Source organism: Mesoplodon mirus (assembly GCF_964341445.2).
Source record: "Mesoplodon mirus genome assembly, contig: SUPER_3_unloc_2, whole genome shotgun sequence".
Lineage (NCBI taxonomy): Eukaryota > Metazoa > Chordata > Mammalia > Artiodactyla > Ziphiidae > Mesoplodon > Mesoplodon mirus.
In genome coordinates, this window is record NW_028295808.1 from 394,372 (window position 1) to 418,526 (window position 24,155).

Consider the following 24,155-nt stretch of genomic DNA (forward strand, 5'->3'; position numbering starts at 1 on the left):
CGGAGCCTGTGTGTCCGGAGCCTGTGCTCCGCAACGGGAGAGGCCACAGCAGTGAGAGGCCCGCGTACAGCAAAAAAAAAAAAAAAAAAAAAAAAAAAAAAAAAAAAAAAAAAAAATAAAAGAGAAAGGCATTGGCCAATAACTTCATCACAACTGCCACGGTGATTGTAGGACCATCCTGATTTCAGAGTTAGTAAAATGTGAAAACTACAACACCTGTGTACCTACCATCTTGCTTCAGAGACAGAACAATTCCCAGCAGCACTAACAGCCTTGTGTCAACCTCCTTGAGCTAGCCTTTCCACCCTAGAGTAAACTGTCCTCCATTTTGTGTTTACTCTTCCCTCAGGTTTAGCTACCGTTTTTTTAAACATGGACCCTATGCAATCCGTTGTTTGAGCTTGTTTCAGAATGGTTCCATGAGTGGAACTGTATCCCATTCTTTTGATGTTTTTAAAAACCATGAGAAGTTGATCTATGCTAATGTGTGTAGCTCATTTATTTTTCACTATTGAATATGCCAATCTCATCCTATCCTGCTGTATGAATTCTGATGATGGAAATTTGGGCTGTTGCCCGTGTTGTGCTGTTAAGTTATTTTTGCTCTAAACATTCTCAGAGTTGTTTCTTAGACCATGTGTGTTTCTCCAGGGTATATACCTGGGCAGGGAACGGCTAAGTCTAGATGAGAGTGCTTGCTGTTCTGATTGCTAGCTAATACTGCCGCCCTTATTTCTGTCCACTGAATAGCCCGAGGGGACATGAGTCCTGTTCTGGCTCTGTTTACAGACCTTCAGGGGGAATAAGCGTTTATTAAAAGAATAGGGGTGGGCATTCCCTGGTGGCGCAGTCATTGAGAGTCCACCTGAGGATGCAGGGAACATGAGTTCGTGCCCCGGTCCTGGAAGATCCCACAGGCCGCGGAGCGGCTGGGCCCGTGAGCCATGGCCGCTGGGCCTGCGTGTCCGGAGCCTGTGCTCCGTGACGGGAGAGGCCACAACAGTGAGTGGCCCGCGTACCGCAAAAAAAAAAAAAAAAAAAAAAAAAAAAGAATAGCGGGATAGTGAAGGAGAGCTTCCCAGACCATAGTCTGACTTTGAGCCATGGCCCTGGGGGGCAAAGCCAGAAAGGAGTGGAAGCCAGATGGAGCAGTGCTGTTGGCGCTGAGCATGCGTGTGAGGCGGGGCTGCCCTTGCCTGGACACTGGGTCTCAGACTGTGGCACAGCTGACATCACAGAATCCACTGTGAGGCTACGGCTGGGCTTCGGGACCTAGAAATTCAGACAAAACACTGCATGCGTTCTCAGACTGTATGTTTTTTTTTTATTTAAATTGCAGTAAGGAAGCTGAAATGGGCTCTCCAGGGGTATTTCCCAGAGCCCTGGTCCCCTTTGCAGCTCCCAGCTCTAGGTCCTATTGATGGGCTTCAACGGTCACTGGCTCCATGGTCTCAGATGTCACACCGGTGATTTCCAGGCCCTGGCCACTCTCTGCTGTCTCTGTCATGGCCTCCACTCGGGTCCCTTCCACTGGCTCCGCCAGGATGCTCCCATGTTTATTTCGTGATGAGGCCACTGTCTTTTTTGTAAGTCTGGCTCTCACATTCCTGAAGAAAGAGCTGATCCTGCTGAGTATGTTGGTGGTGGGACCTGAACGCGCTGGAGATAAGCTCCTGCCCGATTTGTGCGAGGTCTTGGACTCACTGGTGATAGGAGCACGACTGATGCCTTTGGGAGCAGCGCCCTGCTCGCTGCCCCCCGGGCTGCCGTGGCCTTTGGCCTTTTGGTCCTCTCTAGTGGCTCTGCGGCCGCCTGAGCACGGGCCAGCTGCTTTGGGGATTGTCTTGCTCCCCGCTGCCTTGTGGTGGCTTTCCACGGAACTGCAGAGCTTGGGGCTCGTCAGAGCTCTGTCCTCTCCCCAGTGCTCCCTCCTCTCCCTTCTTCCCTTGCGGGCCTGGGACACTCTCTGTGAGCTGCCATCCTGTTCGCTCACTTTGCCTTCCTGTGGCAAGCTTGAGACGAGGGTCCCCTCATCGTCCTTGTCGGCTCTTGCTTTGACAGTCTTGCTGGTAGGTTCTGCTCCGACCACAGTCATGCCGGCCCCTGGGGAGAGGCTGGTGGACGTGCTGGAAGCATACTCTGAATTGTTCTCAGCACCTGCCAAGGCCGTTTTCCCGCTCCTCAGGGATGTTGTGGCAGTGTCCCCAGTGGCTCTGTTGGTTTTGCTTCCTCCGGGCCCGTCGCTGGCTGTGGCTGCTATGGCCGTGCTCTGCTCTTCAGCGGCAGGAGACTTGATCACTGCCGTGCTCAAAGCACCCGCTGCGGTGCCTCCTGCCACCCCTGCTGTCTCCACCTTTGTCGTTGACTGCGATGCTGACGCTTTGTCGAGCCCTGTAGTAGGTTTTGCTTTCGCAGTGGCCACATCGGGCATGGTATCGGGCTTGTGGGAGACCAGTTGGATTCCGTGCCCCCCAGCAAAAGCTGCAGGCGTGGCCCCGGCCACCTCAGGGCACGTGTGCAGGCTGCTGACGTTCACCTGGTCCTGATGCCCCTTTCCTTGGAAATCCTCCACGGCCGGGCTCCTCCCGTCCTGCTCCTCCTCAAACACAGGCATGCAGGGCATGTCCCAGACGGGAACGGCATAGGTGTTGCTTTCACTGTCCACTGGTGGTCGCAGGAGGTAAATCAGCTGTTCCCACTCGGCGAAGAGGTCTTCCCGCGCGTCCAGAGGGGGACACAGCTGCAGGTAGAAGCAGCGGCCAGTGGCAAGCTTCACGCGCAGCTGTTGTTTCTCACGATTGTGAGTGGAGATCCTCACGAACTCCAAGGGAAGGAGCCTGGTGAGCTCTAAGGTCTTTGCAGCCTTGTGGCTCTTGCCCTTGGTGGCCTGGCTGCGCTCGGCGTGCTTTTCACAGCCGGTGGCCCGTTGGGCCAGCAGCATGATGTCTGGGAGCGGGAGGACGGGGCTGGTGGATGTGATGCCCATGGTCACCAGGCCGCCCCAGTTGTGCACGTCAATCGCTTCTCCCCTCTTCGTGACCTGGATGAAGTCGCTCTCGAATATCGGCGCGTACTTGAAATGGTCGTATTCGCCCTTGTGCAGTTGCTGCTGCAGCTTCCCCGTGGTGGTGTTGAACAGGTCCACCCAGGTGCTGCTCCGGGCCGTGTGATACGGGAGCAGAGAGTCCCCACTCATGGCTGTCTTTGATCACGACAGGCAGCGCGGTTAAGGCGGCTCCCTGGCCCTTCCCTCCCTCGGCCTCACTGGCAGAAGAGCGAGCTGCGATGCTCCTGCGTCACACACGCGGCCCTGTGGCAGGTCTTCCAAGCCCGCCCCACAGGCCCCCACGTTTGCCTCCGGGTCTCCCAGAGGCAGGGGTGTGTGTAGGGGCACAGATAATCACAGTTGGGACGCTGTAGGGCGCCTGGAGCCCAGGCTGAATCTCTTCAAGTGTGTCGAGAGGTACGGTAGGCTCCCCCTCCGCCTCACCTCACTTCTGCTTCTGGGTTTTTATCTCCCCAAGAGGCTGTGGTGAACTTCCGTCCTAGTGAGAGAAGTAACCACTTTGTCAGCCTAACCCCCTGGCACAGCCTATTTATCCTCTGATGCCCTTTGTGACCTATCAGTGTCACAAAGCCCTTTGTGACCTATCACTGTCACAGAGCCCTTTGCCTCATCCCCCAGCTGCCCCCTCAGGGCAGGGCCCCCATCCTCTCCCAAACACCCCATTGCCCCCACGGAGGACAGGCCCATCCTGCCAGGGACTCAGGTGCGTTACCAAAATAAAAATGTCTTCAAGTGGGAAAGTTTTGTGTGGGTCCTTTTTCTTTTCCTCCCCCAAATTCAGCTACTGGATGAAATCTATAGCAATGTAAGACGATGGGATCAATTTGAACCATTTAAGCTCATGGTTTAATTGTATCGAATAGGGCAGAGTTGGCAGTGGCGGTCCTTACTCTGTCCTTTCATAAAATCTCAGTAAACGTGGACGATGGTGAGTGCCAGTTCCCCTGTGAAGCCTTCCCTAACCCAGAACTCCTTCCCATGCCCCAGACCCCCTCCTCTGAATAGATCCAGTCCCCAAACACACGTCTCTCATTGTATTTGTCACTCAGAGTTGTGATCATGACTCGTGCTGTCCTGTCTCCTCCACCATCTGTGTACCTCTGTGCGGGACCGGGGTGGCACACTGTCTGAAAGTTGTTGCACCGAGGTAGCTCCCTCTCTGCACCATCACCTGCCACCTTGAGCAAGTCCTTCAAATGCTCTGAACTTCCGCTTGCTTATCCGCAAAGTGGAAAGACGTGAGAATCGGAAGGGGGCACACACATTCAAGAACTTTATAAACAGCTAAGGGCTATGCACGTGTTGTTTTTCCCGTAAATTTATTTTATTATTTATTGTTGGCTTCTCTTGTTGGGGAGCACGGGCTCTAGGCGTGCGGGCTTCGGTAGTTGTGGCTCGCGGGCTCTAGAGCACAGGCTCAGTAGTTGTGGCGCACGGGCTTAGTTGCTCCGTGGCATGTGGGATCTTCCTGGACCAGGGCTCGAACCTGGGTCCCCTGCGTCGGCAGGCGGATCCTTAACCACTGCGCCACCAGGGAAGTCCCTGTGCACGTGTTTTTAATGCATTTTCTTCCTTCAGACTAGTGTTTCCCTGCACTTGCCTGTGTGGAAATCATCAGATCAAAGGAGTGTGATGTGATCTTTTTGTAATTTCTCCTCCTTGGGTCCAAGGAAAAGCTGGTGGAGAGTAAAGCATTAATTGCGGCTCCGTGCAGCTCCTAGTCTTCTGGGAAACTCTGGGTTAATTCTGGGGTCAGGAACCTTGTTTGGCCAGGGGAAACAGTGCATATGTGTAGGTCTTGGGCTGGCTCCCTTTCTCATCAGTGCTCCCCACCAAGTGCCCACCATTCCGTCCACCAACAGAAGAGACCTCTCCCCAGCCTCCCGTGATGAGGTCTGTGGAAGTCACAAACTGGAGGTCCAATCAACAAGGATGCTCTGACCTAACAAATACTCTCCCTCATGTGAGGTTTAAGGATTTGGTTTTGGAGCCCCAGAAGAAAAAAGTTCCTGCAGATTTGGTGTGGAGAAACCCTTGTGAGCAGGGCATTCAAAAGTTGAATTAGTGGCTGGAGGAGGACTGGATGCTGGACGTTCCAGGAGTGAATGCTGGAATTCCAGGTGGGAGCCTGTTTCTGGCCGCAGCCCGGGTCATGCCAGAGGCTAGAGGTAGAAGCCTGGGAGCCAGACACAGCTCAAGGGTGGACTGGATGCTCTCGAGATAAGGCCAGCTAAGAGCTGTGAGCTCACTGAAGTTCGAAAACCGGCTCCCGGCCCCCACCCCTCCCTCCCCTCAATCTAGTAAAATTGATGCTCATCTCTGTAGTGTTGGAACATGATGGTAAGGATGGTGGTGCCGCGGGTTCTTGTGCTGGTCCTAGCTCAGGCTTGTTTGCTTGCTTCCTTCGCATACTACAGACAGGGCTTTGCATAGAGAAGTGGGCTGGTGGATCACTGTTCTGCAAAGATCCCATTGTGCGACTGCAGCAGGTTACCTTCTCTGAGCCTCAGTGTTCTCATCTGTAAAATGGGCATATCGTTCCTTCTTTTCCTAATAACCAAACAAGTGTTCTTGTACTTTACCTTAAATAAATGTCCTTTAAAGATGCCAAGCCTTTCTGACATCATTTTTGTGCATAAATACAAGTGATTAAAAGAGAAAGGCATTGGCCAATAACTTCATCACAACTGCCACGGTGATTGTAGGACCATCCTGATTTCAGAGTTAGTAAAATGTGAAAACTACAACACCTGTGTACCTACCATCTTGCTTCCGAGACAGAACAATTCCCAGCAGCACTAACAGCCTTGTGTCAACCTCCTTGAGCTAGCCTTTCCACCCTAGAGTAAACTGTCCTCCATTTTGTGTTTACTCTTCCTTCAGGTTTAGCTACCGTTTTTTTAAACATGGACCCTATGCAATCCGTTGTTTGAGCTTGTTTCAGAATGGTTCCATGAGTGGAACTGTATCCCATTCTTTTGATGTTTTTAAAAACCATGAGAAGTTGATCTATGCTAATGTGTGTAGCTCATTTATTTTTCACTATTGAATATGCCAATCTCATCCTATCCTGCTGTATGAATTCTGCTGATGGAAATTTGGGCTGTTGCCCGTGTTGTGCTGTTAAGTTATTTTTGCTCTAAACATTCTCAGAGTTGTTTCTTAGACCATGTGTGTTTCTCCAGGGTATATACCTGGGCAGGGAACGGCTAAGTCTAGATGAGAGTGCTTGCTGTTCTGATTGCTAGCTAATACTGCCGCCCTTATTTCTGTCCACTGAATAGCCCGAGGGGACATGAGTCCTGTTCTGGCTCTGTTTACAGACCTTCAGGGGGAATAAGCGTTTATTAAAAGAATAGGGGTGGGCATTCCCTGGTGGCGCAGTCATTGAGAGTCCACCTGAGGATGCAGGGAACATGAGTTCGTGCCCCGGTCCTGGAAGATCCCACAGGCCGCGGAGCGGCTGGGCCCGTGAGCCATGGCCGCTGGGCCTGCGTGTCCGGAGCCTGTGCTCCGTGACGGGAGAGGCCACAACAGTGAGTGGCCCGCGTACCGCAAAAAAAAAAAAAAAAAAAAAAAAAAAAGAATAGCGGGATAGTGAAGGAGAGCTTCCCAGACCATAGTCTGACTTTGAGCCATGGCCCTGGGGGGCAAAGCCAGAAAGGAGTGGAAGCCAGATGGAGCAGTGCTGTTGGCGCTGAGCATGCGTGTGAGGCGGGGCTGCCCTTGCCTGGACACTGGGTCTCAGACTGTGGCACAGCTGACATCACAGAATCCACTGTGAGGCTACGGCTGGGCTTCGGGACCTAGAAATTCAGACAAAACACTGCATGCGTTCTCAGACTGTATGTTTTTTTTTTATTTAAATTGCAGTAAGGAAGCTGAAATGGGCTCTCCAGGGGTATTTCCCAGAGCCCTGGTCCCCTTTGCAGCTCCCAGCTCTAGGTCCTATTGATGGGCTTCAACGGTCACTGGCTCCATGGTCTCAGATGTCACACCGGTGATTTCCAGGCCCTGGCCACTCTCTGCTGTCTCTGTCATGGCCTCCACTCGGGTCCCTTCCACTGGCTCCGCCAGGATGCTCCCATGTTTATTTCGTGATGAGGCCACTGTCTTTTTTGTAAGTCTGGCTCTCACATTCCTGAAGAAAGAGCTGATCCTGCTGAGTATGTTGGTGGTGGGACCTGAACGCGCTGGAGATAAGCTCCTGCCCGATTTGTGCGAGGTCTTGGACTCACTGGTGATAGGAGCACGGCTGATGCCTTTGGGAGCAGCGCCCTGCTCGCTGCCCCCCGGGCTGCCGTGGCCTTTGGCCTTTTGGTCCTCTCTAGTGGCTCTGCGGCCGCCTGAGCACGGGCCAGCTGCTTTGGGGATTGTCTTGCTCCCCGCTGCCTTGTGGTGGCTTTCCACGGAACTGCAGAGCTTGGGGCTCGTCAGAGCTCTGTCCTCTCCCCAGTGCTCCCTCCTCTCCCTTCTTCCCTTGCGGGCCTGGGACACTCTCTGTGAGCTGCCATCCTGTTCGCTCACTTTGCCTTCCTGTGGCAAGCTTGAGACGAGGGTCCCCTCATCGTCCTTGTCGGCTCTTGCTTTGACAGTCTTGCTGGTAGGTTCTGCTCCGACCACAGTCATGCCGGCCCCTGGGGAGAGGCTGGTGGACGTGCTGGAAGCATACTCTGAATTGTTCTCAGCACCTGCCAAGGCCGTTTTCCCGCTCCTCAGGGATGTTGTGGCAGTGTCCCCAGTGGCTCTGTTGGTTTTGCTTCCTCCGGGCCCGTCGCTGGCTGTGGCTGCTATGGCCGTGCTCTGCTCTTCAGCGGCAGGAGACTTGATCACTGCCGTGCTCAAAGCACCCGCTGCGGTGCCTCCTGCCACCCCTGCTGTCTCCACCTTTGTCGTTGACTGCAATGCTGACGCTTTGTCGAGCCCTGTAGTAGGTTTTGCTTTCGCAGTGGCCACATCGGGCATGGTATCGGGCTTGTGGGAGACCAGTTGGATTCCGTGCCCCCCAGCAAAAGCTGCAGGCGTGGCCCCGGCCACCTCAGGGCACGTGTGCAGGCTGCTGACGTTCACCTGGTCCTGATGCCCCTTTCCTTGGAAATCCTCCACGGCCGGGCTCCTCCCGTCCTGCTCCTCCTCAAACACAGGCATGCAGGGCATGTCCCAGACGGGAACGGCATAGGTGTTGCTTTCACTGTCCACTGGTGGTCGCAGGAGGTAAATCAGCTGTTCCCACTCGGCGAAGAGGTCTTCCCGCGCGTCCAGAGGGGGACACAGCTGCAGGTAGAAGCAGCGGCCAGTGGCAAGCTTCACGCGCAGCTGTTGTTTCTCACGATTGTGAGTGGAGATCCTCACGAACTCCAAGGGAAGGAGCCTGGTGAGCTCTAAGGTCTTTGCAGCCTTGTGGCTCTTGCCCTTGGTGGCCTGGCTGCGCTCGGCGTGCTTTTCACAGCCGGTGGCCCGTTGGGCCAGCAGCATGATGTCTGGGAGCGGGAGGACGGGGCTGGTGGATGTGATGCCCATGGTCACCAGGCCGCCCCAGTTGTGCACGTCAATCGCTTCTCCCCTCTTCGTGACCTGGATGAAGTCGCTCTCGAATATCGGCGCGTACTTGAAATGGTCGTATTCGCCCTTGTGCAGTTGCTGCTGCAGCTTCCCCGTGGTGGTGTTGAACAGGTCCACCCAGGTGCTGCTCCGGGCCGTGTGATACGGGAGCAGAGAGTCCCCACTCATGGCTGTCTTTGATCACGACAGGCAGCGCGGTTAAGGCGGCTCCCTGGCCCTTCCCTCCCTCGGCCTCACTGGCAGAAGAGCGAGCTGCGATGCTCCTGCGTCACACACGCGGCCCTGTGGCAGGTCTTCCAAGCCCGCCCCACAGGCCCCCACGTTTGCCTCCGGGTCTCCCAGAGGCAGGGGTGTGTGTAGGGGCACAGATAATCACAGTTGGGACGCTGTAGGGCGCCTGGAGCCCAGGCTGAATCTCTTCAAGTGTGTCGAGAGGTACGGTAGGCTCCCCCTCCGCCTCACCTCACTTCTGCTTCTGGGTTTTTATCTCCCCAAGAGGCTGTGGTGAACTTCCGTCCTAGTGAGAGAAGTAACCACTTTGTCAGCCTAACCCCCTGGCACAGCCTATTTATCCTCTGATGCCCTTTGTGACCTATCAGTGTCACAAAGCCCTTTGTGACCTATCACTGTCACAGAGCCCTTTGCCTCATCCCCCAGCTGCCCCCTCAGGGCAGGGCCCCCATCCTCTCCCAAACACCCCATTGCCCCCACGGAGGACAGGCCCATCCTGCCAGGGACTCAGGTGCGTTACCAAAATAAAAATGTCTTCAAGTGGGAAAGTTTTGTGTGGGTCCTTTTTCTTTTCCTCCCCCAAATTCAGCTACTGGATGAAATCTATAGCAATGTAAGACGATGGGATCAATTTGAACCATTTAAGCTCATGGTTTAATTGTATCGAATAGGGCAGAGTTGGCAGTGGCGGTCCTTACTCTGTCCTTTCATGAAATCTCAGTAAACGTGGACGATGGTGAGTGCCAGTTCCCCTGTGAAGCCTTCCCTAACCCAGAACTCCTTCCCATGCCCCAGACCCCCTCCTCTGAATAGATCCAGTCCCCAAACACACGTCTCTCATTGTATTTGTCACTCAGAGTTGTGATCATGACTCGTGCTGTCCTGTCTCCTCCACCATCTGTGTACCTCTGTGCGGGACCGGGGTGGCACACTGTCTGAAAGTTGTTGCACCGAGGTAGCTCCCTCTCTGCACCATCACCTGCCACCTTGAGCAAGTCCTTCAAATGCTCTGAACTTCCGCTTGCTTATCCGCAAAGTGGAAAGACGTGAGAATCGGAAGGGGGCACACACATTCAAGAACTTTATAAACAGCTAAGGGCTATGCACGTGTTGTTTTTCCCGTAAATTTATTTTATTATTTATTGTTGGCTTCTCTTGTTGGGGAGCACGGGCTCTAGGCGTGCGGGCTTCGGTAGTTGTGGCTCGCGGGCTCTAGAGCACAGGCTCAGTAGTTGTGGCGCACGGGCTTAGTTGCTCCGTGGCATGTGGGATCTTCCTGGACCAGGGCTCGAACCTGGGTCCCCTGCGTCGGCAGGCGGATCCTTAACCACTGCGCCACCAGGGAAGTCCCTGTGCACGTGTTTTTAATGCATTTTCTTCCTTCAGACTAGTGTTTCCCTGCACTTGCCTGTGTGGAAATCATCAGATCAAAGGAGTGTGATGTGATCTTTTTGTAATTTCTCCTCCTTGGGTCCAAGGAAAAGCTGGTGGAGAGTAAAGCATTAATTGCGGCTCCGTGCAGCTCCTAGTCTTCTGGGAAACTCTGGGTTAATTCTGGGGTCAGGAACCTTGTTTGGCCAGGGGAAACAGTGCATATGTGTAGGTCTTGGGCTGGCTCCCTTTCTCATCAGTGCTCCCCACCAAGTGCCCACCATTCCGTCCACCAACAGAAGAGACCTCTCCCCAGCCTCCCGTGATGAGGTCTGTGGAAGTCACAAACTGGAGGTCCAATCAACAAGGATGCTCTGACCTAACAAATACTCTCCCTCATGTGAGGTTTAAGGATTTGGTTTTGGAGCCCCAGAAGAAAAAAGTTCCTGCAGATTTGGTGTGGAGAAACCCTTGTGAGCAGGGCATTCAAAAGTTGAATTAGTGGCTGGAGGAGGACTGGATGCTGGACGTTCCAGGAGTGAATGCTGGAATTCCAGGTGGGAGCCTGTTTCTGGCCGCAGCCCGGGTCATGCCAGAGGCTAGAGGTAGAAGCCTGGGAGCCAGACACAGCTCAAGGGTGGACTGGATGCTCTCGAGATAAGGCCAGCTAAGAGCTGTGAGCTCACTGAAGTTCGAAAACCGGCTCCCGGCCCCCACCCCTCCCTCCCCTCAATCTAGTAAAATTGATGCTCATCTCTGTAGTGTTGGAACATGATGGTAAGGATGGTGGTGCCGCGGGTTCTTGTGCTGGTCCTAGCTCAGGCTTGTTTGCTTGCTTCCTTCGCATACTACAGACAGGGCTTTGCATAGAGAAGTGGGCTGGTGGATCACTGTTCTGCAAAGATCCCATTGTGCGACTGCAGCAGGTTACCTTCTCTGAGCCTCAGTGTTCTCATCTGTAAAATGGGCATATCGTTCCTTCTTTTCCTAATAACCAAACAAGTGTTCTTGTACTTTACCTTAAATAAATGTCCTTTAAAGATGCCAAGCCTTTCTGACATCATTTTTGTGCATAAATACAAGTGATTAAAAGAGAAAGGCATTGGCCAATAACTTCATCACAACTGCCACGGTGATTGTAGGACCATCCTGATTTCAGAGTTAGTAAAATGTGAAAACTACAACACCTGTGTACCTACCATCTTGCTTCCGAGACAGAACAATTCCCAGCAGCACTAACAGCCTTGTGTCAACCTCCTTGAGCTAGCCTTTCCACCCTAGAGTAAACTGTCCTCCATTTTGTGTTTACTCTTCCTTCAGGTTTAGCTACCGTTTTTTTAAACATGGACCCTATGCAATCCGTTGTTTGAGCTTGTTTCAGAATGGTTCCATGAGTGGAACTGTATCCCATTCTTTTGATGTTTTTAAAAACCATGAGAAGTTGATCTATGCTAATGTGTGTAGCTCATTTATTTTTCACTATTGAATATGCCAATCTCATCCTATCCTGCTGTATGAATTCTGCTGATGGAAATTTGGGCTGTTGCCCGTGTTGTGCTGTTAAGTTATTTTTGCTCTAAACATTCTCAGAGTTGTTTCTTAGACCATGTGTGTTTCTCCAGGGTATATACCTGGGCAGGGAACGGCTAAGTCTAGATGAGAGTGCTTGCTGTTCTGATTGCTAGCTAATACTGCCGCCCTTATTTCTGTCCACTGAATAGCCCGAGGGGACATGAGTCCTGTTCTGGCTCTGTTTACAGACCTTCAGGGGGAATAAGCGTTTATTAAAAGAATAGGGGTGGGCATTCCCTGGTGGCGCAGTCATTGAGAGTCCACCTGAGGATGCAGGGAACATGAGTTCGTGCCCCGGTCCTGGAAGATCCCACAGGCCGCGGAGCGGCTGGGCCCGTGAGCCATGGCCGCTGGGCCTGCGTGTCCGGAGCCTGTGCTCCGTGACAGGAGAGGCCACAACAGTGAGTGGCCCGCGTACCGCAAAAAAAAAAAAAAAAAAAAAAAAAGAATAGCGGGATAGTGAAGGAGAGCTTCCCAGACCATAGTCTGACTTTGAGCCATGGCCCTGGGGGGCAAAGCCAGAAAGGAGTGGAAGCCAGATGGAGCAGTGCTGTTGGCGCTGAGCATGCGTGTGAGGCGGGGCTGCCCTTGCCTGGACACTGGGTCTCAGACTGTGGCACAGCTGACATCACAGAATCCACTGTGAGGCTACGGCTGGGCTTCGGGACCTAGAAATTCAGACAAAACACTGCATGCGTTCTCAGACTGTATGTTTTTTTTTTATTTAAATTGCAGTAAGGAAGCTGAAATGGGCTCTCCAGGGGTATTTCCCAGAGCCCTGGTCCCCTTTGCAGCTCCCAGCTCTAGGTCCTATTGATGGGCTTCAACGGTCACTGGCTCCATGGTCTCAGATGTCACACCGGTGATTTCCAGGCCCTGGCCACTCTCTGCTGTCTCTGTCATGGCCTCCACTCGGGTCCCTTCCACTGGCTCCGCCAGGATGCTCCCATGTTTATTTCGTGATGAGGCCACTGTCTTTTTTGTAAGTCTGGCTCTCACATTCCTGAAGAAAGAGCTGATCCTGCTGAGTATGTTGGTGGTGGGACCTGAACGCGCTGGAGATAAGCTCCTGCCCGATTTGTGCGAGGTCTTGGACTCACTGGTGATAGGAGCACGGCTGATGCCTTTGGGAGCAGCGCCCTGCTCGCTGCCCCCCGGGCTGCCGTGGCCTTTGGCCTTTTGGTCCTCTCTAGTGGCTCTGCGGCCGCCTGAGCACGGGCCAGCTGCTTTGGGGATTGTCTTGCTCCCCGCTGCCTTGTGGTGGCTTTCCACGGAACTGCAGAGCTTGGGGCTCGTCAGAGCTCTGTCCTCTCCCCAGTGCTCCCTCCTCTCCCTTCTTCCCTTGCGGGCCTGGGACACTCTCTGTGAGCTGCCATCCTGTTCGCTCACTTTGCCTTCCTGTGGCAAGCTTGAGACGAGGGTCCCCTCATCGTCCTTGTCGGCTCTTGCTTTGACAGTCTTGCTGGTAGGTTCTGCTCCGACCACAGTCATGCCGGCCCCTGGGGAGAGGCTGGTGGACGTGCTGGAAGCATACTCTGAATTGTTCTCAGCACCTGCCAAGGCCGTTTTCCCGCTCCTCAGGGATGTTGTGGCAGTGTCCCCAGTGGCTCTGTTGGTTTTGCTTCCTCCGGGCCCGTCGCTGGCTGTGGCTGCTATGGCCGTGCTCTGCTCTTCAGCGGCAGGAGACTTGATCACTGCCGTGCTCAAAGCACCCGCTGCGGTGCCTCCTGCCACCCCTGCTGTCTCCACCTTTGTCGTTGACTGCGATGCTGACGCTTTGTCGAGCCCTGTAGTAGGTTTTGCTTTCGCAGTGGCCACATCGGGCATGGTATCGGGCTTGTGGGAGACCAGTTGGATTCCGTGCCCCCCAGCAAAAGCTGCAGGCGTGGCCCCGGCCACCTCAGGGCACGTGTGCAGGCTGCTGACGTTCACCTGGTCCTGATGCCCCTTTCCTTGGAAATCCTCCACGGCCGGGCTCCTCCCGTCCTGCTCCTCCTCAAACACAGGCATGCAGGGCATGTCCCAGACGGGAACGGCATAGGTGTTGCTTTCACTGTCCACTGGTGGTCGCAGGAGGTAAATCAGCTGTTCCCACTCGGCGAAGAGGTCTTCCCGCGCGTCCAGAGGGGGACACAGCTGCAGGTAGAAGCAGCGGCCAGTGGCAAGCTTCACGCGCAGCTGTTGTTTCTCACGATTGTGAGTGGAGATCCTCACGAACTCCAAGGGAAGGAGCCTGGTGAGCTCTAAGGTCTTTGCAGCCTTGTGGCTCTTGCCCTTGGTGGCCTGGCTGCGCTCGGCGTGCTTTTCACAGCCGGTGGCCCGTTGGGCCAGCAGCATGATGTCTGGGAGCGGGAGGACGGGGCTGGTGGATGTGATGCCCATGGTCACCAGGCCGCCCCAGTTGTGCACGTCAATCGCTTCTCCCCTCTTCGTGACCTGGATGAAGTCGCTCTCGAATATCGGCGCGTACTTGAAATGGTCGTATTCGCCCTTGTGCAGTTGCTGCTGCAGCTTCCCCGTGGTGGTGTTGAACAGGTCCACCCAGGTGCTGCTCCGGGCCGTGTGATACGGGAGCAGAGAGTCCCCACTCATGGCTGTCTTTGATCACGACAGGCAGCGCGGTTAAGGCGGCTCCCTGGCCCTTCCCTCCCTCGGCCTCACTGGCAGAAGAGCGAGCTGCGATGCTCCTGCGTCACACACGCGGCCCTGTGGCAGGTCTTCCAAGCCCGCCCCACAGGCCCCCACGTTTGCCTCCGGGTCTCCCAGAGGCAGGGGTGTGTGTAGGGGCACAGATAATCACAGTTGGGACGCTGTAGGGCGCCTGGAGCCCAGGCTGAATCTCTTCAAGTGTGTCGAGAGGTACGGTAGGCTCCCCCTCCGCCTCACCTCACTTCTGCTTCTGGGTTTTTATCTCCCCAAGAGGCTGTGGTGAACTTCCGTCCTAGTGAGAGAAGTAACCACTTTGTCAGCCTAACCCCCTGGCACAGCCTATTTATCCTCTGATGCCCTTTGTGACCTATCAGTGTCACAAAGCCCTTTGTGACCTATCACTGTCACAGAGCCCTTTGCCTCATCCCCCAGCTGCCCCCTCAGGGCAGGGCCCCCATCCTCTCCCAAACATCCCATTGCCCCCGCGGAGGACAGGCCCATCCTGCCAGGGACTCAGGTGCGTTACCAAAATAAAAATGTCTTCAAGTGGGAAAGTTTTGTGTGGGTCCTTTTTCTTTTCCTCCCCCAAATTCAGCTACTGGATGAAATCTATAGCAATGTAAGACGATGGGATCAATTTGAACCATTTAAGCTCATGGTTTAATTGTATCGAATAGGGCAGAGTTGGCAGTGGCGGTCCTTACTCTGTCCTTTCATAAAATCTCAGTAAACGTGGACGATGGTGAGTGCCAGTTCCCCTGTGAAGCCTTCCCTAACCCAGAACTCCTTCCCATGCCCCAGACCCCCTCCTCTGAATAGATCCAGTCCCCAAACACACGTCTCTCATTGTATTTGTCACTCAGAGTTGTGATCATGACTCGTGCTGTCCTGTCTCCTCCACCATCTGTGTACCTCTGTGCGGGACCGGGGTGGCACACTGTCTGAAAGTTGTTGCACCGAGGTAGCTCCCTCTCTGCACCATCACCTGCCACCTTGAGCAAGTCCTTCAAATGCTCTGAACTTCCGCTTGCTTATCCGCAAAGTGGAAAGACGTGAGAATCGGAAGGGGGCACACACATTCAAGAACTTTATAAACAGCTAAGGGCTATGCACGTGTTGTTTTTCCCGTAAATTTATTTTATTATTTATTGTTGGCTTCTCTTGTTGGGGAGCACGGGCTCTAGGCGTGCGGGCTTCGGTAGTTGTGGCTCGCGGGCTCTAGAGCACAGGCTCAGTAGTTGTGGCGCACGGGCTTAGTTGCTCCGTGGCATGTGGGATCTTCCTGGACCAGGGCTCGAACCTGGGTCCCCTGCGTCGGCAGGCGGATCCTTAACCACTGCGCCACCAGGGAAGTCCCTGTGCACGTGTTTTTAATGCATTTTCTTCCTTCAGACTAGTGTTTCCCTGCACTTGCCTGTGTGGAAATCATCAGATCAAAGGACTGTGATGTGATCTTTTTGTAATTTCTCCTCCTTGGGTCCAAGGAAAAGCTGGTGGAGAGTAAAGCATTAATTGCGGCTCCGTGCAGCTCCTAGTCTTCTGGGAAACTCTGGGTTAATTCTGGGGTCAGGAACCTTGTTTGGCCAGGGGAAACAGTGCATATGTGTAGGTCTTGGGCTGGCTCCCTTTCTCATCAGTGCTCCCCACCAAGTGCCCACCATTCCGTCCACCAACAGAAGAGACCTCTCCCCAGCCTCCCGTGATGAGGTCTGTGGAAGTCACAAACTGGAGGTCCAATCAACAAGGATGCTCTGACCGAACAAATACTCTCCCTCATGTGAGGTTTAAGGATTTGGTTTTGGAGCCCCAGAAGAAAAAAGTTCCTGCAGATTTGGTGTGGAGAAACCCTTGTGAGCAGGGCATTCAAAAGTTGAATTAGTGGCTGGAGGAGGACTGGATGCTGGACGTTCCAGGAGTGAATGCTGGAATTCCAGGTGGGAGCCTGTTTCTGGCCGCAGCCCGGGTCATGCCAGAGGCTAGAGGTAGAAGCCTGGGAGCCAGACACAGCTCAAGGGTGGACTGGATGCTCTCGAGATAAGGCCAGCTAAGAGCTGTGAGCTCACTGAAGTTCGAAAACCGGCTCCCGGCCCCCACCCCTCCCTCCCCTCAATCTAGTAAAATTGATGCTCATCTCTGTAGTGTTGGAACATGATGGTAAGGATGGTGGTGCCGCGGGTTCTTGTGCTGGTCCTAGCTCAGGCTTGTTTGCTTGCTTCCTTCGCATACTACAGACAGGGCTTTGCATAGAGAAGTGGGCTGGTGGATCACTGTTCTGCAAAGATCCCATTGTGCGACTGCAGCAGGTTACCTTCTCTGAGCCTCAGTGTTCTCATCTGTAAAATGGGCATATCGTTCCTTCTTTTCCTAATAACCAAACAAGTGTTCTTGTACTTTACCTTAAATAAATGTCCTTTAAAGATGCCAAGCCTTTCTGACATCATTTTTGTGCATAAATACAAGTGATTAAAAGAGAAAGGCATTGGCCAATAACTTCATCACAACTGCCACGGTGATTGTAGGACCATCCTGATTTCAGAGTTAGTAAAATGTGAAAACTACAACACCTGTGTACCTACCATCTTGCTTCCGAGACAGAACAATTCCCAGCAGCACTAACAGCCTTGTGTCAACCTCCTTGAGCTAGCCTTTCCACCCTAGAGTAAACTGTCCTCCATTTTGTGTTTACTCTTCCTTCAGGTTTAGCTACCGTTTTTTTAAACATGGACCCTATGCAATCCGTTGTTTGAGCTTGTTTCAGAATGGTTCCATGAGTGGAACTGTATCCCATTCTTTTGATGTTTTTAAAAACCATGAGAAGTTGATCTATGCTAATGTGTGTAGCTCATTTATTTTTCACTATTGAATATGCCAATCTCATCCTATCCTGCTGTATGAATTCTGCTGATGGAAATTTGGGCTGTTGCCCGTGTTGTGCTGTTAAGTTATTTTTGCTCTAAACATTCTCAGAGTTGTTTCTTAGACCATGTGTGTTTCTCCAGGGTATATACCTGGGCAGGGAACGGCTAAGTCTAGATGAGAGTGCTTGCTGTTCTGATTGCTAGCTAATACTGCCGCCCTTATTTCTGTCCACTGAATAGCCCGAGGGGACATGAGTCCTGTTCTGGCTCTGTTTACAGACCTTCAGGGGGAATAAGCGTTTATTAAAAGAATAGGGGTGGGCATTCCCTGGTGGCGCAGTCATTGAGAGTCCACCTGAGGATGCAGGGAACATGAGTTCGTGCCCCGGTCCTGGAAGATCCCACAGGCCGCGGAGCGGCTGGGCCCGTGAGCCATGGCCGCTGGGCCTGCGTGTCCGGAGCCTGTGCTCCGTGACAGGAGAGGCCACAACAGTGAGTGGCCCGCGTACCGCAAAAAAAAAAAAAAAAAAAAAAAAAGAATAGCGGGATAGTGAAGGAGAGCTTCCCAGACCATAGTCTGACTTTGAGCCATGGCCCTGGGGGGCAAAGCCAGAAAGGAGTGGAAGCCAGATGGAGCAGTGCTGTTGGCGCTGAGCATGCGTGTGAGGCGGGGCTGCCCTTGCCTGGACACTGGGTCTCAGACTGTGGCACAGCTGACATCACAGAATCCACTGTGAGGCTACGGCTGGGCTTCGGGACCTAGAAATTCAGACAAAACACTGCATGCGTTCTCAGACTGTATGTTTTTTTTTATTTAAATTGCAGTAAGGAAGCTGAAATGGGCTCTCCAGGGGTATTTCCCAGAGCCCTGGTCCCCTTTGCAGCTCCCAGCTCTAGGTCCTATTGATGGGCTTCAACGGTCACTGGCTCCATGGTCTCAGATGTCACACCGGTGATTTCCAGGCCCTGGCCACTCTCTGCTGTCTCTGTCATGGCCTCCACTCGGGTCCCTTCCACTGGCTCCGCCAGGATGCTCCCATGTTTATTTCGTGATGAGGCCACTGTCTTTTTTGTAAGTCTGGCTCTCACATTCCTGAAGAAAGAGCTGATCCTGCTGAGTATGTTGGTGGTGGGACCTGAACGCGCTGGAGATAAGCTCCTGCCCGATTTGTGCGAGGTCTTGGACTCACTGGTGATAGGAGCACGACTGATGCCTTTGGGAGCAGCGCCCTGCTCGCTGCCCCCCGGGCTGCCGTGGCCTTTGGCCTTTTGGTCCTCTCTAGTGGCTCTGCGGCCGCCTGAGCACGGGCCAGCTGCTTTGGGGATTGTCTTGCTCCCCGCTGCCTTGTGGTGGCTTTCCACGGAACTGCAGAGCTTGGGGCTCGTCAGAGCTCTGTCCTCTCCCCAGTGCTCCCTCCTCTCCCTTCTTCCCTTGCGGGCCTGGGACACTCTCTGTGAGCTGCCATCCTGTTCGCTCACTTTGCCTTCCTGTGGCAAGCTTGAGACGAGGGTCCCCTCATCGTCCTTGTCGGCTCTTGCTTTGACAGTCTTGCTGGTAGGTTCTGCTCCGACCACAGTCATGCCGGCCCCTGGGGAGAGGCTGGTGGACGTGCTGGAAGCATACTCTGAATTGTTCTCAGCACCTGCCAAGGCCGTTTTCCCGCTCCTCAGGGATGTTGTGGCAGTGTCCCCAGTGGCTCTGTTGGTTTTGCTTCCTCCGGGCCCGTCGCTGGCTGTGGCTGCTATGGCCGTGCTCTGCTCTTCAGCGGCAGGAGACTTGATCACTGCCGTGCTCAAAGCACCCGCTGCGGTGCCTCCTGCCACCCCTGCTGTCTCCACCTTTGTCGTTGACTGCGATGCTGACGCTTTGTCGAGCCCTGTAGTAGGTTTTGCTTTCGCAGTGGCCACATCGGGCATGGTATCGGGCTTGTGGGAGTCCAGTTGGATTCCGTGCCCCCCAGCAAAAGCTGCAGGCGTGGCCCCGGCCACCTCAGGGCACGTGTGCAGGCTGCTGACGTTCACCTGGTCCTGATGCCCCTTTCCTTGGAAATCCTCCACGGCCGGGCTCCTCCCGTCCTGCTCCTCCTCGAACACAGGCATGCAGGGCATGTCCCAGACGGGAACGGCATAGGTGTTGCTTTCACTGTCCACTGGTGGTCGCAGGAGGTAAATCAGCTGTTCCCACTCTGCGAAGAGGTCTTCCCGTGCATCCAGAGGGGGACACAGCTGCAGGTAGAAGCAGCGGCCAGTGGCAAGCTTCACACGCAGCTGTTGTTTCTCACGATTGTGAGTGGAGATCCTCACGAACTCCAAGGGAAGGAGCCTGGTGAGCTCTAAGGTCTTTGCAGCCTTGTGGCTCTTGCCCTTGGTGGCCTGGCTGCGCTCGGCGTGCTTTTCACAGCCGGTGGCCCGTTGGGCCAGCAGCATGATGTCTGGGAGCGGGAGGACGGGGCTGGTGGATGTGATGCCCATGGTCACCAGGCCGCCCCAGTTGTGCACGTCAATCGCTTCTCCCCTCTTCGTGACCTGGATGAAGTCGCTCTCGAATATCGGCGCGTACTTGAAATGGTCGTATTCGCCCTTGTGCAGTTGCTGCTGCAGCTTCCCCGTGGTGGTGTTGAACAGGTCCACCCAGGTGCTGCTCCGGGCCGTGTGATACGGGAGCAGAGAGTCCCCACTCATGGCTGTCTTTGATCACGACAGGCAGCGTGGTTAAGGCGGCTCCCTGGCCCTTCCCTCCCTCGGCCTCACTGGCAGAAGAGCGAGCTGCGATGCTCCTGCGTCACACACGCGGCCCTGTGGCAGGTCTTCCAAGCCCGCCCCACAGGCCCCCACGTTTGCCTCCGGGTCTCCCAGAGGCAGGGGTGTGTGTAGGGGCACAGATGATCACAGTTGGGACGCTGTAGGGCACCTGGAGCCCAGGCTGAATCTCTTCAAGTGTGTCGAGAGGTACGGTAGGCTCCCCCTCCGCCTCACCTCACATCTGCTTCTGGGTTTTTATCTCCCCAAGAGGCTGTGGTGAACTTCCGTCCTAGTGAGAGAAGTAACCACTTTGTCAGCCTAACCCCCTGGCACAGCCTATTTATCCTCTGATGCCCTTTGTGACCTATCAGTGTCACAAAGCCCTTTGTGACCTATCACTGTCACAGAGCCCTTTGCCTCATCCCCCAGCTGCCCCCTCAGGGCAGGGCCCCCATCCTCTCCCAAACACCCCATTGCCCCCACGGAGGACAGGCCCATCCTGCCAGGGACTCAGGTGCGTTACCAAAATAAAAATGTCTTCAAGTGGGAAAGTTTTGTGTGGGTCCTTTTTCTTTTCCTCCCCCAAATTCAGCTACTGGATGAAATCTATAGCAATGTAAGACGATGGGATCAATTTGAACCATTTAAGCTCATGGTTTAATTGTATCGAATAGGGCAGAGTTGGCAGTGGCGGTCCTTACTCTGTCCTTTCATGAAATCTCAGTAAACGTGGACGATGGTGAGTGCCAGTTCCCCTGTGAAGCCTTCCCTAACCCAGAACTCCTTCCCATGCCCCAGACCCCCTCCTCTGAATAGATCCAGTCCCCAAACACACGTCTCTCATTGTATTTGTCACTCAGAGTTGTGATCATGACTCGTGCTGTCCTGTCTCCTCCACCATCTGTGTACCTGTGTGCGGGACCGGGGTGGCACACTGTCTGAAAGTTGTTGCACCGAGGTAGCTCCCTCTCTGCACCATCACCTGCCACCTTGAGCAAGTCCTTCAAATGCTCTGAACTTCCGCTTGCTTATCCGCAAAGTGGAAAGACGTGAGAATCGGAAGGGGGCACACACATTCAAGAACTTTATAAACAGCTAAGGGCTATGCACGTGTTGTTTTTCCCGTAAATTTATTTTATTATTTATTGTTGGCTTCTCTTGTTGGGGAGCACGGGCTCTAGGCGTGCGGGCTTCGGTAGTTGTGGCTCGCGGGCTCTAGAGCACAGGCTCAGTAGTTGTGGCGCACGGGCTTAGTTGCTCCGTGGCATGTGGGATCTTCCTGGACCAGGGCTCGAACCTGGGTCCCCTGCGTCGGCAGGCGGATCCTTAACCACTGCGCCACCAGGGAAGTCCCTGTGCACGTGTTTTTAATGCATTTTCTTCCTTCAGACTAGTGTTTCCCTGCACTTGCCTGTGTGGAAATCATCAGATCAAAGGAGTGTGATGTGATCTTTTTGTAATTTCTCCTCCTTGGGTCCAAGGAAAAGCTGGTGGAGAGTAAAGCATTAATTGCGGCTCCGTGCAGCTCCTAGTCTTCTGGGAAACTCTGAGTTAATTCTGGGGTCAGGAACCTTGTTTGGCCAGGGGAAACAGTGCATATGTGTAGGTCTTGGGCTGGCTCCCTTTCTCATCAGTGCTCCCCACCAAGTGCCCACCATTCCGTCCACCAACAGAAGAGACCTCTCCCCAGCCTCCCGTGATGAGGTCTGTGGAAGTCACAAACTGGAGGTCCAATCAACAAGGATGCTCTGACCGAACAAATACTCTCCCTCATGTGAGGTTTAAGGATTTGGTTTTGGAGCCCCAGAAGAAAAAAGTTCCTGCAGATTTGGTGTGGAGAAACCCTTGTGAGCAGGGCATTCAAAAGTTGAATTAGTGGCTGGAGGAGGACTGGATGCTGGACGTTCCAGGAGTGAACGCTGGAATTCCTGGTGGGAGCCTGTTTCTGGCCGCAGCCCGGGTCATGCCAGAGGCTAGAGGTAGAAGCCTGGGAGCCAGACACAGCTCAAGGGTGGACTGGATGCTCTCGAGATAAGGCCAGCTAAGAGCTGTGAGCTCACTGAAGTTCGAAAACCGGCTCCCGGCCCCCACCCCTCCCTCCCCTCAATCTAGTAAAATTGATGCTCATCTCTGTAGTGTTGGAACATGATGGTAAGGATGGTGGTGCCGCGGGTTCTTGTGCTGGTCCTAGCTCAGGCTTGTTTGCTTGCTTCCTTCGCATACTACAGACAGGGCTTTGCATAGAGAAGTGGGCTGGTGGATCACTGTTCTGCAAAGATCCCATTGTGCGACTGCAGCAGGTTACCTTCTCTGAGCCTCAGTGTTCTCATCTGTAAAATGGGCATATCGTTCCTTCTTTTCCTAATAACCAAACAAGTGTTCTTGTACTTTACCTTAAATAAATGTCCTTTAAAGATGCCAAGCCTTTCTGACATCATTTTTGTGCATAAATACAATGATTAAAAGAGAAAGGCATTGGCCAATAACTTCATCACAACTGCCACGGTGATTGTAGGACCATCCTGATTTCAGAGTTAGTAAAATGTGAAAACTACAACACCTGTGTACCTACCATCTTGCTTCCGAGACAGAACAATTCCCAGCAGCACTAACAGCCTTGTGTCAACCTCCTTGAGCTAGCCTTTCCACCCTAGAGTAAACTGTCCTCCATTTTGTGTTTACTCTTCCCTCAGGTTTAGCTACCGTTTTTTTAAACATGGACCCTATGCAATCCGTTGTTTGAGCTTGTTTCAGAATGGTTCCATGAGTGGAACTGTATCCCATTCTTTTGATGTTTTTAAAAACCATGAGAAGTTGATCTATGCTAATGTGTGTAGCTCATTTATTTTTCACTATTGAATATGCCAATCTCATCCTATCCTGCTGTATGAATTCTGCTGATGGAAATTTGGGCTGTTGCCCGTGTTGTGCTGTTAAGTTATTTTTGCTCTAAACATTCTCAGAGTTGTTTCTTAGACCATGTGTGTTTCTCCAGGGTATATACCTGGGCAGGGAACGGCTAAGTCTAGATGAGAGTGCTTGCTGTTCTGATTGCTAGCTAATACTGCCGCCCTTATTTCTGTCCACTGAATAGCCCGAGGGGACATGAGTCCTGTTCTGGCTCTGTTCACAGACCTTCAGTGGGAATAAGTGTTTATTAAAAGAATAGGGGGTGGATTCCCTGCTGGCGCAGTGGTTGAGAGTCCACCTGAGGATGCAGGGAACATGAGTTCGTGCCCCGGTACTGGAAGATCCCACACGCCGCGGAGCGGCTGGGCCCGTGAGCCATGGCCGCTGGGCCTGCGCGTCCGGAGCCTGTGCTCCGTGACGGGAGAGGCCACAACAGTGAGTGGCCCGCGTACCGCAAAAAAAAAAATAAATAAATATGAATAGCGGGATAGTGAAGGAGAGCTTCCCAGACCATAGTCTGACTTTGAGCCATGGCCCTGGGGGGCAAAGCCAGAAAGGAGTGGAAGCCAGATGGAGCAGTGCTGTTGGCGCTGAGCATGCGTGTGAGGCGGGGCTGCCCTTGCCTGGACACTGGGTCTCAGACTGTGGCACAGCTGACATCACAGAATCCACTGTGAGGCTACGGCTGGGCTTCGGGACCTAGAAATTCAGACAAAACACTGCATGCGTTCTCAGACTGTATGTTTTTTTATTTAAATTGCAGTAAGGAAGCTGAAATGGGCTCTCCAGGGGTATTTCCCAGAGCCCTGGTCCCCTTTGCAGCTCCCAGCTCTAGGTCCTATTGATGGGCTTCAACGGTCACTGGCTCCATGGTCTCAGATGTCACACCGGTGATTTCCAAGCCCTGGCCACTCTCTGCTGTCTCTGTCATGGCCTCCACTCGGGTCCCTTCCACTGGCTCCGCCAGGATGCTCCCATGTTTATTTCGTGATGAGGCCACTGTCTTTTTTGTAAGTCTGGCTCTCACATTCCTGAAGAAAGAGCTGATCCTGCTGAGTATGTTGGTGGTGGGACCTGAACGCGCTGGAGATAAGCTCCTGCCCGATTTGTGCGAGGTCTTGGACTCACTGGTGATAGGAGCACGGCTGATGCCTTTGGGAGCAGCGCCCTGCTCGCTGCCCCCCGGGCTGCCG

At 53.6% G+C, this 24,155-nt stretch overlaps 3 protein-coding genes across 3 annotated transcripts; all 3 read right to left on the minus strand.

Annotated features, from left to right (window-relative positions):
• Positions 1–1,414: 1,414 nt before the first annotated feature.
• On the minus strand, positions 1,415–3,362 carry LOC309801682 (Golgi-associated RAB2 interactor protein 6-like; the record flags this gene model as incomplete). The annotated part of the gene is made up of 2 exons (XM_082646756.1): positions 2,555–3,362; positions 1,415–1,726 (listed from the first exon to the last, which is right to left on the minus strand). Exons 1-2 carry the CDS (start codon positions 3,194–3,196, stop codon positions 1,415–1,417), a joined length of 954 nt encoding a protein of 317 aa, XP_082502882.1. The 5' UTR covers positions 3,197–3,362.
• Positions 3,363–8,092: 4,730 nt separating this feature from the next.
• Positions 8,093–8,963, minus strand: LOC309801684 (Golgi-associated RAB2 interactor protein 4-like; the record flags this gene model as incomplete). Its single annotated transcript, XM_082646757.1, has 1 exon — positions 8,093–8,963. A coding segment is annotated over exon 1 (705 nt), but the record flags the coding sequence as incomplete, so codon positions are not given.
• A 10,210-nt stretch (positions 8,964–19,173) lies between these two features.
• On the minus strand, positions 19,174–19,992 carry LOC309801685 (Golgi-associated RAB2 interactor protein 4-like; the record flags this gene model as incomplete). Its single annotated transcript, XM_082646758.1, has 1 exon — positions 19,174–19,992. A coding segment is annotated over one exon (819 nt), but the record flags the coding sequence as incomplete, so codon positions are not given.
• Between the last annotated feature and the right edge of the window lie 4,163 nt (positions 19,993–24,155).